The 13,035-nt window shown below is 43.7% G+C and overlaps 1 protein-coding gene across 1 annotated transcript in view; it reads right to left on the bottom strand.

Moving 5' to 3' along the window:
- Positions 1–404: 404 nt before the first annotated feature.
- Positions 405–13,035, bottom strand: part of LOC132830780 (translational activator of cytochrome c oxidase 1-like) — a 36,141-nt gene continuing 23,510 nt past the window's right edge. The window contains exons 4-6 of the mRNA XM_060848625.1: positions 5,992–6,122; positions 3,349–3,526; positions 405–2,390 (exon numbers count right to left, since the gene is read on the bottom strand). Of these exons, the coding sequence (XP_060704608.1) occupies positions 2,181–2,390; positions 3,349–3,526; positions 5,992–6,122 (519 nt within the window). The 3' untranslated portion in view covers positions 405–2,180. The remainder of the gene's footprint in view (positions 2,391–3,348; positions 3,527–5,991; positions 6,123–13,035) is intronic.

Genomic DNA, 13,035 nt, shown 5'->3' with positions numbered 1-13,035 from the left:
AAGCAATCAACTCAGCGTACTGACCAACAAGTTCAGTGCCTGCCCACTTCTGACAGTAGGTAGTAATGGTCTAGACATTTTGCATCAGGTCTCACATCTCTTAGATCAGAACCAAACTAGACTCTTTTTGAGCCGTAGAAAATCTAATCAATTACTGAAAGCTGTCTCTATTTAAAAACAGATTCTGGACCGACTATGTTTGCCTTATTTGGATCACGTCAGATGGGACCTTCCATCATACAGCCTCTCACTTTTCACTGGATGGACTTTTTAATAGAGGAGTCCTTACCTTGTTAAGTGAACCAAGAGCAATGATAATGGTCAGGCATCTTATTGTGATCCTGTCAAACTGTTGGATTCTTTCCAAAACCAGCGAACAGCAGCGAGATGAGACCAAGCAGGAGTCTTAAAAGTTGTCTTTATTGAAAGCAATTCTTAGTACATCTTCAAGCTCAAGTTAAATTTACTGTGAGTAGACATGGCTTTTTATACAGTATTCTTACAGTCATCTGTCCTTACTATAATAGACAGACGTTTTCTTTACAGAGTATTTACTTATTTTCTCTCTCTCTCTCTCACAGGCCTGACTGCACTTGCTATCATGTATCCCTTGAGTCCTCTACATTAACCCAATCATCCACGTTAACCCAGTCATCCACGTTAACCCAGTCATGTTTACTGCCATGGGCTCCTAGGCAGTTGCCACCCTCCATACCAGCATCAGCATATAATTTATCAATGGCACGAACTACAACACAAAATATCAGGGCTTAGATTTCTGAACAAATTATTGCAAAATGTTGCTATTATTCAGGCTTACTTTCACCAACTCTCCTAAAGGTTCAAGTTGCAAAATCTGTCCTACTCAACTGGTCTACTTTATTTCTCGAGCAGTCAAGGCTGGCATGGTAATTTACCATACAGGACATCAGAGTCAGGTCCAAGCCCATCCTCAGGTGAACAACACAGGGAAGTGTTACAGCAATAGAAAGCTTGATTGATTTCCTCTCAGCCCTCCTAGCCTGGAGATGACCAAGTTGAACAGCAACATGTAATGGTCAGTCTTTGCTTAGCTAGGAGTACTCTCAGAAGAATGCGGGTTCAATCACCAGTCCATGACGTAAACACAATCTAGACAGGGACCTGAATGCAACACTGAATGAGTGCAAATGTATTTTGAATGGGAGATAAATCAAGACTACCTGTTCAGGCGAGTATTAAAGGTTCTAGGCCTGAGGAGACCGCCAGTTGTCACTGCCCAAATACCCCTCTCTGTTCATATCTCCTCAAAATATTTGCCATTTGTCCACATTTCAACAAAGACAACAATTCAAAATTTAAAAAACCTCTGTAAAGTGTATTAGATGTTTTCAGACATTTTCGAAATGCAAACTAACTTCATAATCATCCCCTGCTATTGGACAAAAGCAAGATTATCAGGGATTTTGCTCTTGATCACTGTTCAACGTTCACAGGTTAAATAACAATAAAAATCAGTCAGGATTCTGAATCCAGGTCGTAGCCCATTGACCCCTCCTCCTGTTCACCGTCCCTGTTGAAAATCAAGAACTGGACTAGATTGTGCCATCCAACGCAATGGGTTACCAACACGGACATGAAGTTGTAGACAAATAATGGCGAGTGCGTGTGGAGCTGTAACCCAATGAACATCTGCACTCATGGGGACAGTGATAATGAAGCAGGATCAGAAAACACCATGAGTTACATAGGGATGCATGGCTGCCTCACAGCGACAGGTACCCAGGTTCGTTTCCATACTTGGACAACCATCTCTTGGAGCCTGCACGTTCTCCCCATGTCTGTGTGGGTTTCCTCCCACAGTCTAAAGATGCGCAGACTAGGTGGATTAGCCATGGGAATGCAAGGTTACAGGGATAAGGCAGGGGGTGAGTCTGAATGGGATGCTCTTCAGAAGGTCAGTGTGGCCTCGATGGGCCGAATGGTCTGCTTCCACACAGTAGGGATTCCATGATTGGCAAGCACTGACATAACCTTTACTGAGTGGAGGGGGTCACAGTTGTATTTGGCAATGCAGAGAGGACATAACTATCAGTATCTTTGACATAGTCCTTATTCAATCTCGATTCAATATTCAACTGTACTTCCTGAACATAGATGCAGCAGCCAATAAGGTACAGAAATCTCTCTCTTGCTGTCAGTCAACCTTGTGACTCTATGTTATCATAGACTTTAATAACATCCCGATATCCATCGATCAGTTCAATCAAGCTAAACGCTGCCTCCAAATCTCGGTCTGTTAGCTGGACTGTGGTTGTGGCAATAAACTCAGGCACAGCAGTAATAGTCAGCAATCCCAGTGCCTTCAACCTCTCTCTTACATCTTGTAGAGATGGTATGTCAGAAACAAACTGAAAAACAATGATAAAAAGAACAAGCTATTACAAAGAGTTTCCCATCAAGATGGCAATAATGTACACCTGGAACAACTGCATGATGTAAGAATGCTACGTCAGGGCAAATCCATCACATAGTACTGTATGAGATCAGACAGATGCCAGGCTCAGTCTTCACTGAATGCTGAGTGGCAGGATCAGAGTCAGGCTATCTGGAAGGTGGGTCACTATCAGCTTATGGTCCTTGAAGCTTCTGCTCAAATCCAGCCCAGTTACCGGAGATCAAAGTCTTCTCTGCCCATCATAGAGCTCTGAGCTTTGAAAGAGACATAAAACTGAGGTCCAATTTGTTTGTTGAGGCGAATGAAACATGAAGGGATCTTCCTGATGTTTATCCATCAACCACGAAAAGCAAATGATATGATCATTTACCTCATGCTGGGTTTTTTGGACCTTGCTCTGAACCAATGGGCTGCTTTGATTTTCTACAAAGTCACAGTCAGTACAATGGAGGATGAGTAGCATTTCCTGGAGATGGGAAGTGATTTTCATTTTTATGTGAAATTAATATAGAGAGATGCCATCCACTATTGGGAACAAAACCCTTCCCAGTCATTAATCCTGCTTCACTCAAAGACAGCAAGGAGTCCTGCTGCAAGAAACACAAAACTAATCACTCTGATGGAGCCATATTTCCTGTTCAATAGCTGCAGCCAAGGGAAAGCATCAGTGAAACAAAGCTCTATCGACCCTATACTCCATCTATCCTAGAAATGTTTGATGGGAATAGCTTAGAGGGAGCTTTATCTGTATCTAATCCCATGTTGTGAATGCTGGACTTGTTTGTTGGCTAGAGACGTATCCATGCCATGAATAGCACTGGTCAGTTACCATTTGCACAGTGCCACAGGTGGGAAGACTGACAGCACCATTCTTTACAGCAATATTAAAATATATAAAAGGCTGCTCTCACCTTCAGGATCACCTTGTCTTCTTCATCCTCAGCCTGTTTAACATCCTCAGCCCCTGCTTCAATTGCCAGTTCCAGAGCACGTTCCAACTCAATCTGCTGACCATCGTTGTCCAGTCCATTCACCGTCACCACTCCTTTTCTCTCAAAGCAGTGGCGAGCACCCTCACACAGAGAGCCCCTAAAGAGGTCAATACACAAAAATACGTTCCACATCAGCAGATGAAGCCTATCCCAAACTTTCCTCCATTAACCCACATGTCCCATCACTTTATTGATGACAAAGTTAAAAAATCACACAACACCAGGTTATAGTCCAACAGGTTTATTTGATAGTACAAGCTTTCAGAAGGCTGCTCCTTTGTCAGGCTCCCTGCAGGAGGGGCACAGCTCCAAAAGCTTGTACAGGCATTTCCAAATAAACCTGTAGGGCTATAATCTGGTGTTGAATGATTTTTAACTTTGTCCACCCCACTTTAACACTGGCACCTCTTCAACATAATTGATGACAGACATACATATATTGCTAAACGATCAGCACCTACCAGCCCCACACTAGGCTCAAGATGAGGGGTTACAGTAATTGCTCAGACGTTTGGGGGTTTATTGCAATCAGATTTCAGTTATGTATCATATATTTAAACAGGTTTGGGAGTGCAGCGTCAGAACATAGGAACAAAACAAATAGGAGGAACAGACCTTTCGACCCTTCAAAAGTATTTCTCTTTCAATAAGATTATGGCTGATTAAACCATCTCCTTAGCTTCAGTTTTCTGTCTGTCCCTCATAACCAGACTACCTTATGTAATTTAATATCTGTTTAAGTCAGCCTTGAATATATTCAATGGCCCAGCTTCCACTGCTTTCTCAGGAAGAGAATTTCAAAGATTTCTTCAGAAGAAATTTCTCATTTCAATCTCAATGGGGAGACCCCTTATTTTGAAATCAAGCCTTAATCAGAATTCCTCCACAGGGAAACATTCTCACAGCTTTCTTCCTGTCAAACCCTGCAAAATCGTAGATGTTTCAATAAGGTCTCCCCCAATTCTTCTAAACTCCAAGAGTATTCATAAAAGCAACCCAGGAATCGACCTCATAGGGACAGAAGAACTAGCATCACGAGTAATCCATTCAGTCCCTTAATCCTGCTCTGCCATTCAATAAGAGCATGACTGATTTGAATGTAGCTTTAACTTCACTTTCATGTCTACCCCAATATCTTTTGATTCCCTTTTTAGTCAAGAATCTATCTACCTCTATCTTAAAAACATTTAGTAACATTGCCTCCACTGCTCTCAGGAAGACTCAGGAATGTCTTCTGATCTGCCTCCAATGCAAATATAGCCCTTAAATACAGAGACCCAAACTCCACTGTACTGTACATCTTGGCCTAATTCTGCTCCTATGTCTTGTGGTTTTATGGATTTGTTCAAACATTTCCCCATTTTCTCCTTTTACATTAATTCCCCAAACGCCACTTCTAAAGGGGCAATCTTTACTTTAGTTCTTCTCTTTTTCATTTCTTGCTATATTTTATTTTTCTTGCTAGTTTAATTTCCTCCTTTATTTTAGTTTTAATCAACATTTAGTCATTTTGAAAATGTCCCCAATCTTTGTAGCAATGCAAGTTTTTTCTTTCAAGTCCTTAACTAGCTGCAGGTGTAATATGATCAGGATCAAGAGTCCCAGTATCGGAGTGATGGGAGTCAGAGCATCACGTTTATGCCAGAGGCCACGTTAACGCTGGAGAGAAGCAGTGCTGCTGGTGGAACAACTCTTGGAAAATTACTTTGCAAACCAATCAAATAACTGAAACCAGTCCAAACCATCCCTCATCCTGTTCATTTTATATTCTAAACCCAGGTGTGTGTGTGTGTGTGTGTGTGTGTCTGTCTGTGTGTGTCTGTGTGTGTGTCTGCGCGTGTGTGTGCGCGTGTGTGTGCGCGTGTGTGTGTCTGTGTGTGTGTGTGCGTGTGCGTGTGCGTGTGTCTGTATGTGTGTCTGTGTGTGTCTGCGTGTGTGTGTGCGCGCGTGTGTGTGTGTCTGTGTGTGTGTGTCTGTGTCTGTCTGTGTGTGTGCGTGCGTGTGTCTGTGTGTGTGTGTCTGTGTGTGTGTGTGTGTGTGTGTCTGTGTGTGTGTGTCTGTGTGTGTGTCTGTGTGTGTCTGTGTGCGTGTGTCTGTGTGTGTGTCTGTGTGTGTGTCTGTGTGTGTCTGTGTGTGTGTGTCTGTGTGTGTGTGTGTGTGTGTGTCTGTGTGTGTGTGTCTGTGTGTGTGTGTGTGTGTCTGTGTGTGTGTGTGTGTGTCTGTGTGTGTCTGTGTGCGTGTGTCTGTGTGTGTGTCTGTGTGTGTCTGTGTGTGTGTGTGTGTGTCTGTGTGTGTCTGTGTGTGTGTGTCTGTGTGTGTGTGTGTGTGTGTGTGTGTCTGTGTGTGTGTCTGTGTGTGTGTGTCTGTGTGTGTGTCTGTGTGTGTCTGTGTGTGTGTCTGTGTGTGTGTCTGTGTGTGTGTGTCTGTGTGTGTGTGTGTGTGTCTGTGTGTCTGTGTGTGTGTGTGTGTGTGGGGTGCCGGAATGTTAAGAATCTACAGGTAGCTGTGCAGGATTAGGTCCTGATCGGAGTCTGGGAACCAAGTCCCTCAGCCCATTCTTACCCATTTTTGTTCAGGATGTTTTTTATTTCTTGATGTGACCGACTATTGTTGTCTGTTAGAACTTCAATCAGCAGAGATGATCCACCAGGGCCTCTCCCTTCATACAGTGAATAGATTGAAGCCTTGGACTTCTGGGAAACCAGCAACATGTGGTGTTAATCAGAAGTGATACCACAGCTGAAACATACAACAAAAAGTAGCATACAGTGCTCCAGAGAAGTCTAATAGAAAGAAGAGGGAGAGCCAGGTTTATGAACACAGCTGGGCTGGCAGTCTTAAGTGTATTTATTTTAATGAAAGGAAGGAAGTCAGGTGAGCTTACGGCCCGCAAAAACTTGGTTGAGAGAAAGTCAGAACTGGCTTTTTCTCCAGGGTTTAGATGTTTCAGATAGAGAGGGATGTAAAAACGTGGGGCAGTTATGGAGTCATACAACATAGAAACAGACTCTTCAGTCCAACTCATTTAGTTTCCCAAAGTAAACTCGTCCCATTGCCTGTGTTTGGCCCATATCCCTCTAAACATTTCCTGTCCAAATGCCTTTTCAATGTTGTAACTGTACCTGCATCTACCACTTCCTCTGACCTTTCATTCTCCGTACAAACCGCCCCCCTGTGGTCTCGCACGTCCCTTTTAAATCATTCTCCTCTCAGCTGTAGGTTTGAACTTCCCTACCCTATAGAAAAGATGATTAGCACCAGCTGCCTCACAGCACCAGGGACTCGGCATCAATCCCAGCCTCGGCCGACTCTCCCTGTGTGTGGGGGGACTTTCCTCCGGGTACTCTGGTTTCCTCCCACAGTCCAGGTTAGGTGGAGTGGCCATGCTAAATTGCCCATAGTGTCCAGGGATGTGCAGACTCGGTGGGTTGGCCACGTAAAATATGGGTTTATAGGGATAAGGTTGGGGGGTCTGAGTGGGATGCTCTTTGGAGGGTCAGTGTAGATATGATGGACCAAATGGCCTTTTCCCACACTTTAGGGATTCTATGAACCTATGAATATTCACCTAATTTCTGCCCCTCGTGCTATTATAAATTGCTATAAGGTTATCCCCCAACTTCCTAAAGTGAAATGAGTCCCAGCCTATCCAGCTTTTCCTTGTAACTCAAATCCTCCAGTTCCAGTACATCCTTTTAAATCTTTTCTGCACCCTCCCCAATTTAATAATATCCTTCCTGTAGCAGGGCAACCAGAACTGTGCACGGTACTCCCATAGTGGCCTCACCAATGTCCTGTGCAACTGCAACATCCCATCCAACATCTATACACATCAACAGTTTGAGAAGTGAAGACAAACGTGCCAGACGCTGCCTTTACTACCATCAACCAATGATCAATGACACAACTTTCAAAGAGCTGTGTACCTGAACCCCTAGGTCTTCCTTTTCAACAAAATTCTCCAGGGCCCTACCATTAACTGTATAAGTCCTGTCCTGCTTTGTTTTAACAAAATGCAACCTCACATTTATCCAAATTAAACTCCATCCCCACTCCTCAGCCTACTGGCCCAATTGATCAAGATCCCCTTGTAATCTTAGATCACCTTCTACACTGTCTACTATAGCACCAATTTTGATGTCACCCACAAACTTACTAACTGTGCTGCCTAAATTCTCATCCAAACCATTTATGGAAATGACAAACAATAAGAAACCAATATGGATCCCTGTGGAACACTGCCCGTCACAACTGTCCACTGCCTCCAACCATCTAGTCAATTTTTGATCCAACTGGTAAGCTCTCCCTGTGATCTAACTTTACTAATCATTCTACGATGCAGAACTTTGTCAAAAGCTTTACTAAACTCCATGTAGACAACATCTACGTTCTGCCCTCAATACTTCCCTCAAAATAAATCAATCTCATCAGTGAGACATGATTTCCCATTCTCAAAGCCATACTGACTATCCCTAATCTGTCCTTGTCTCGCCAAATGTATGTAAATCCTCTCTCGCAGAATCTCCTTCAACAATCTACTGATGTCAGACTCACCGGCCTATCGTCCCAAGGTTTCTCCCTGCAGCCTTTCTTAGTTAACAGCACAACATTAACCACCTCCAGCCCTCTGGCACCTCACCTGTGGCTGCTGATGGTACAAATATCTTTGCAAAGGGTCCCACAATTTCTTCTAGCTTCTCAATATTCCAGGAGATTTTTCCACCCTTATGTTTTTTTAAGATCTCCAGCATGTCCTCCTCTGTAATGTGGGTTGTTTTTAGGACATAAATATTTATTTGTCCAAGTTCTCTAGCTTCCACAGTAGATACTGATGTGAAATATTCATCTAATAACTCTCCCATTTCCTGTGGTTCCACAATCTTCTGACTTTGAGGGTCCCTATTTTCTCCCTAGTTGCTCTTTTTCTCTGAATGTATTTGTCGAATTTCCTTGGATTAGCCTTAATCTTACCTGCCAAGGCTACCTCATATCCCTTTCTGCCATCCCAAATTCACTCTTAAGAATGCCCCATCTTTCCTCATACTCTTCGAGATTCTCTGGATCCCAGTTGTTTTTGATAGATTCCTCCTTCTTATTCTTGACCAGAGCCTTAATATCTCTATCCATCCATAGTTTCCTACTCCTCCCAGCCTTCCCATAAGAAACAGGAGTGGAAGTAAGGCCATTTGGCCCATCGAGTCCATTTTACCATTCAATCATGACAAATGGGCATTTCAATGCCACTTACCCACACTCTCTCCGTATCCCTTAATTCCTTGCAATATTAAGAATTTATCAATCTCTGCCTTGAAGACACTTAACATCCTGGCCTCCTCTACACTCCGTGGCAATGAATTCTACAGGCCCACCACTCTCTGGCTGAATAAATGTCTCCTCATTTCCATTCTACATTGACCCCCTCTAATTCTAAGGCTGTGCCCACGGTCCTAGTCTCCCCACCTGACAGAAACAATTTCCCAGCATCCACCCTTTCTAAGCTATGAATTATCTTGTAAGTTTCTACTGGATCTCCCCTTAACCTTCTAAATTCCTCATATGTTATTCCAGGGATCATCCGAGTGAATCTCCGCTGGACACGCTCCAGTGCAAGTATGTCCTTCCTGCGGCGTGGGGCCCAAACTTGGACATGGTATTCTAAATGGGGCCCAACCAGAGCTTTATAAAGTCTCAGTAACACATCGCTGTTTTTACATTCCAACCCTCTTGAGATAAATGACAACATTGCATTTGCTTTCTTAATAATGGACTCAACCTGCAAGTCGACCTTTAGAGAATCCTGGACTAGCACTCAGAGATCCCTTTGTACTTTGGTTTTAGGAATTTTCTCACTGTTTAGAGAATAACTTATCCTTCACTCTAACATGAGCATATTGTTTCTGAACTCTCGTTCTCATTTTTGAACCCTCCCACTTGCCCTTCATCCTTTTACCAGTGAAGGGTTTACCCCAATCAACTTTTGAAAGTTTCTATTTCACACCACCAAAATTAGCATTAATGATCAAGGAGAATGTCAAAGCTGCACAAATAGAGGACATCTTGGACAGCTCATCCACTGAAGCCATATGATTAAAACTCAGGAATAATAAAGGTGCAGTTACTGTGATCAATGCATCCCAATAGCCAGAAAGAGTTAGAGGACAGATCAGTAAGCAGATCACTGAAAGGTGTAAGAACAGAGACAGGAATGGTTGGTGCAGGTTCCAGGATTTAGATGTTTCAGTAAGAACAGAGAAGATGGTAAAAGAGGGGGAGGTGTGGCATTGTTGGTCAAGGACAGTATTACAGTTGCAGAAAGGATGTTAGCGGACTCGTCAACTGAGGTAGTATGGGCGGAGGTTAGAAACAGGAAAGGAGAGGTCACCCTGTTAGGAGTTTTCTATAGGCCTCCGAATAGTTCCAGAGATGTAGAGGAAAGGATAGCAAAGATGATTCTCAATAGGAGTGAGAGAGACAGGGTAGTCATCATGGGGGACTTCAACTTTCCAAATATTGATTGGGAACACTATAGTACGAGTACTATAGATGGGTCAGTTTTTGTCCAGTGTGTGCAGGAGGGCTTCCTGACACAGTATGTAGACAGGCAAACAAGGGGCAAAGCCACATTAGATTTGGTACTGGGTAATGAGCCCGGTCAGATGTTAGACTTGGAAGTAGATGAGTACTTTGGTGACAGCCATCACAATTCTGTTATGTTTACTGTAGTGACAGAAAGGGATAGGTGTTTACCACTGGGCAAGAGTTACAGCTGGGGGAAAGGCAATTACGATGTGATTAGGCAAGATCTACGAAGCATAGGATGGGGAAGGAAACTGCAGGGGATGGGCACATTAGAAATGTGGAGCTTATTCAAGGAAAAGCTCCTGAGTGTCCTAGATAAGTATGTACCTGTCAGGCAGGGAGGAAGCTGTAGAGCGCGGGAGCCATGGTTTACGAAGGAAGTGGAATCTCTGGTCAAGAGGAAGAAGGCGGCTTATGTTAGGGTGAGGTGTGAAGGCTCAGTTAGGGTGCTTGAGGGTTACAAAGTAGTCAGGAAAGACCTAAAGAGAGAGCTCAGAAGAGCCAGGAGGGGACATGAGAAGTTGTTGGTGGATAGGATCAGGGTAAATCCTAAGGCTTTCTGTAGGTATTTAAGGAATAAAAGAATGACGAGAGTAAGATTAGGGCCAATCAAGGATAGGAGTGGGAAGTTGTGTGTGGAGTCAGAGGAGATAGGGGAAGCACTAAATGAAAATTTTTCAACAGTATTCACTCGAGAAAATGACAATGTTATTGAGGAGAATACTGAGATACAGGCTACTAGGCTAGGTGGGATTGAGGTTCACAAGGAAGAAGTATTAGAAATCCTGCAGAGTGTGAAAATAGCTAAGTCCCCTGGGCCGGATGGGATTTATCCTAGGATCCTCTGGGAAGCCAGGGAGGAGATTGCCGAGCCTTTGGCATTGATCTTTAAATCGCCATTGTCTACAGGAATAGTGCCAGAAGACTGGAGGATAGCAAATGTGTTCAAGAAAGGGAGTAGAGACAATCCTGGTAATTATAGACCAGTGAGCCTTACTTCAGTTGTTGGTAAAGTGTTGGAAAAGATTATAAGAGATAGGATTTATAATCATCTAGAAAAGAATCATTTGATTAGCGATAGTCAGCACCGTTTTGTGAAGGGTAGGTCGTGCCTCACAAATCTTATTGAGTTCTTTGAGAAGATAACCAAACAGGTAGATGAGAGTAAACCGGTTGATGTGGTGTGTATGGAGTTCAGCAAGGCGTTCGATAAGGTTCCCCACAGTAGGCTATTGTACAAAATGCGGAGGAATGGGATTGTGGGAGATATAGCAGTTTGGATCAGTAATTGGCTTGCTGAAAGAAGACAGAGGGTGGTGGTTGATGGGAAATGTTCATCCTGGAGTCCAGTTACCAGTGGTGTACCGCAAGGGTCAGTGTTGGGCCCACTGCTGTTCGTCACTTTTATAAATGAGGGCGTAGAAGGGTGGGTTAGTAAATTCGCAGATGACACTACGGTCGGTGGAGTTGTGGATAGTGACGAAGGATGTTGTAGGTTACAGAGAGACATAGATAAGCTGCAGAACTGGGATGAGAGGTGGCAAATGGAGTTTAATGCGGACAAGTGTGAGGTGACTCACTTTGGTTGGAGTAACCGGAATGCAAAGTACTGGGCTAATGGTAAGATTCTTGGCAGTGTAGATGAGCAGAGAGATCTCAGTGTCCAGGTACACACATCCTTGAAAGTTGCCACCCAGGTTGACAGGGTTGTTAAGGCGGCATACAGTGTTTTAGCTTTTATTAACAGAGGGATCGGGTTCCGGAACCATGAGGTTATGCTGCAGCTTGGAGTATTGTGTACAGTTCTGGTCATCACATTGTAATGTAAAAAGGATGTGGAAGCTTTGGAAAGGGTTCAGAGGAGATTTACCGGGACGTTGCCTGGTATGGAGGGAAGATCTTACGTGGAAAGGCTGAGGGACTTGAGGCTGTTTTTGTTAGAGAGAAGAAGGTTGACAGGTGACTTAATAGAGACATATAAGATAATCAGAGGGTTAGATAGGGTGGACAGGGAGTGCCTTTTTACAAGTATGGTGATGGTGAGCACGAGGGGGCATAGCTTTAAATTGAGGGGTGATAGATATAGGACAGATGTCAGAGGTAGTTTCTTTACTCAGAGAATTATAAGGGTATGGAATGCTTTGCCTGCAACTGTAGTAGATTCGCCAACTTTAAGTACATTTAAGTCGTCATTGGACAAGCGTATGGATGTACATGGAATTGGTATGACAGGTCGGCGCAACATCAAGGGCTGTAGGGCCTGTACTGCGCTGTAATGTTCTATGTAACAGCAGTATGAGTGCTGTTGTAGTAAGTGATTTTAACTTCCAATATTGACTGGGACTCCCTTCGTCATGAGTGTGGTGCAGGAAAAGCACAGATCAGGCAGCATCTGAGAAGCAGGAGAATTGAAGCTTCAGACATAGCCCCATCATTCCTGAGGAAGGGCTTATGCCCAAACAGTCAATTCTCCTGCTCCTCGGATACTACCTGACCTGCTGTGCTTTTCCAGCACCACACTCTCAACTCTGATCTCCAGCATCTGCAGTCCTCACTGTCTCCTGGAACTCTCTTCATGGCAGGGGCTTAGATGGGGCAGAATTTGTTAGGCACATCCAGAAGGTTTCTTGAAGCAATATGTAGATAGTCCAATGAGGGAAGAGGGTGCATTGGGGAATCAGCCTGGCCAGGTGATCAAATCTCGTGGCGGGACATTCTGGGAACAGTGAACATAATTCCACACATTTTAAGATGGTTATAGATAAGAATAAGAGCGGTCGTCAGGTGAAAGTGCCAAATTAGACGAAAGCTAATTACAACATTATTAGACAGGAATTGGAGAAATGACATTGGGGTGATTGTTTCAGGGTAAGTCCACATCAGGCATGTGAGAGTCTTTTTAAGGCCAGCTGATCAGAGTTCAGACCAGCATCTTCCTGTAACTTCTTGAATCTTGGATGACAAATAATCAAAAAAAGAAAAAGGAGGCATATGACAGGTTTAGGAAACTGAAATCAGACTAGACTC

This window comes from Hemiscyllium ocellatum, chromosome 32 (assembly GCF_020745735.1).
Source record: "Hemiscyllium ocellatum isolate sHemOce1 chromosome 32, sHemOce1.pat.X.cur, whole genome shotgun sequence".
Classification (NCBI taxonomy): domain Eukaryota; kingdom Metazoa; phylum Chordata; class Chondrichthyes; order Orectolobiformes; family Hemiscylliidae; genus Hemiscyllium; species Hemiscyllium ocellatum.
This window is presented reverse-complemented; position numbering and strand designations above follow the sequence as displayed.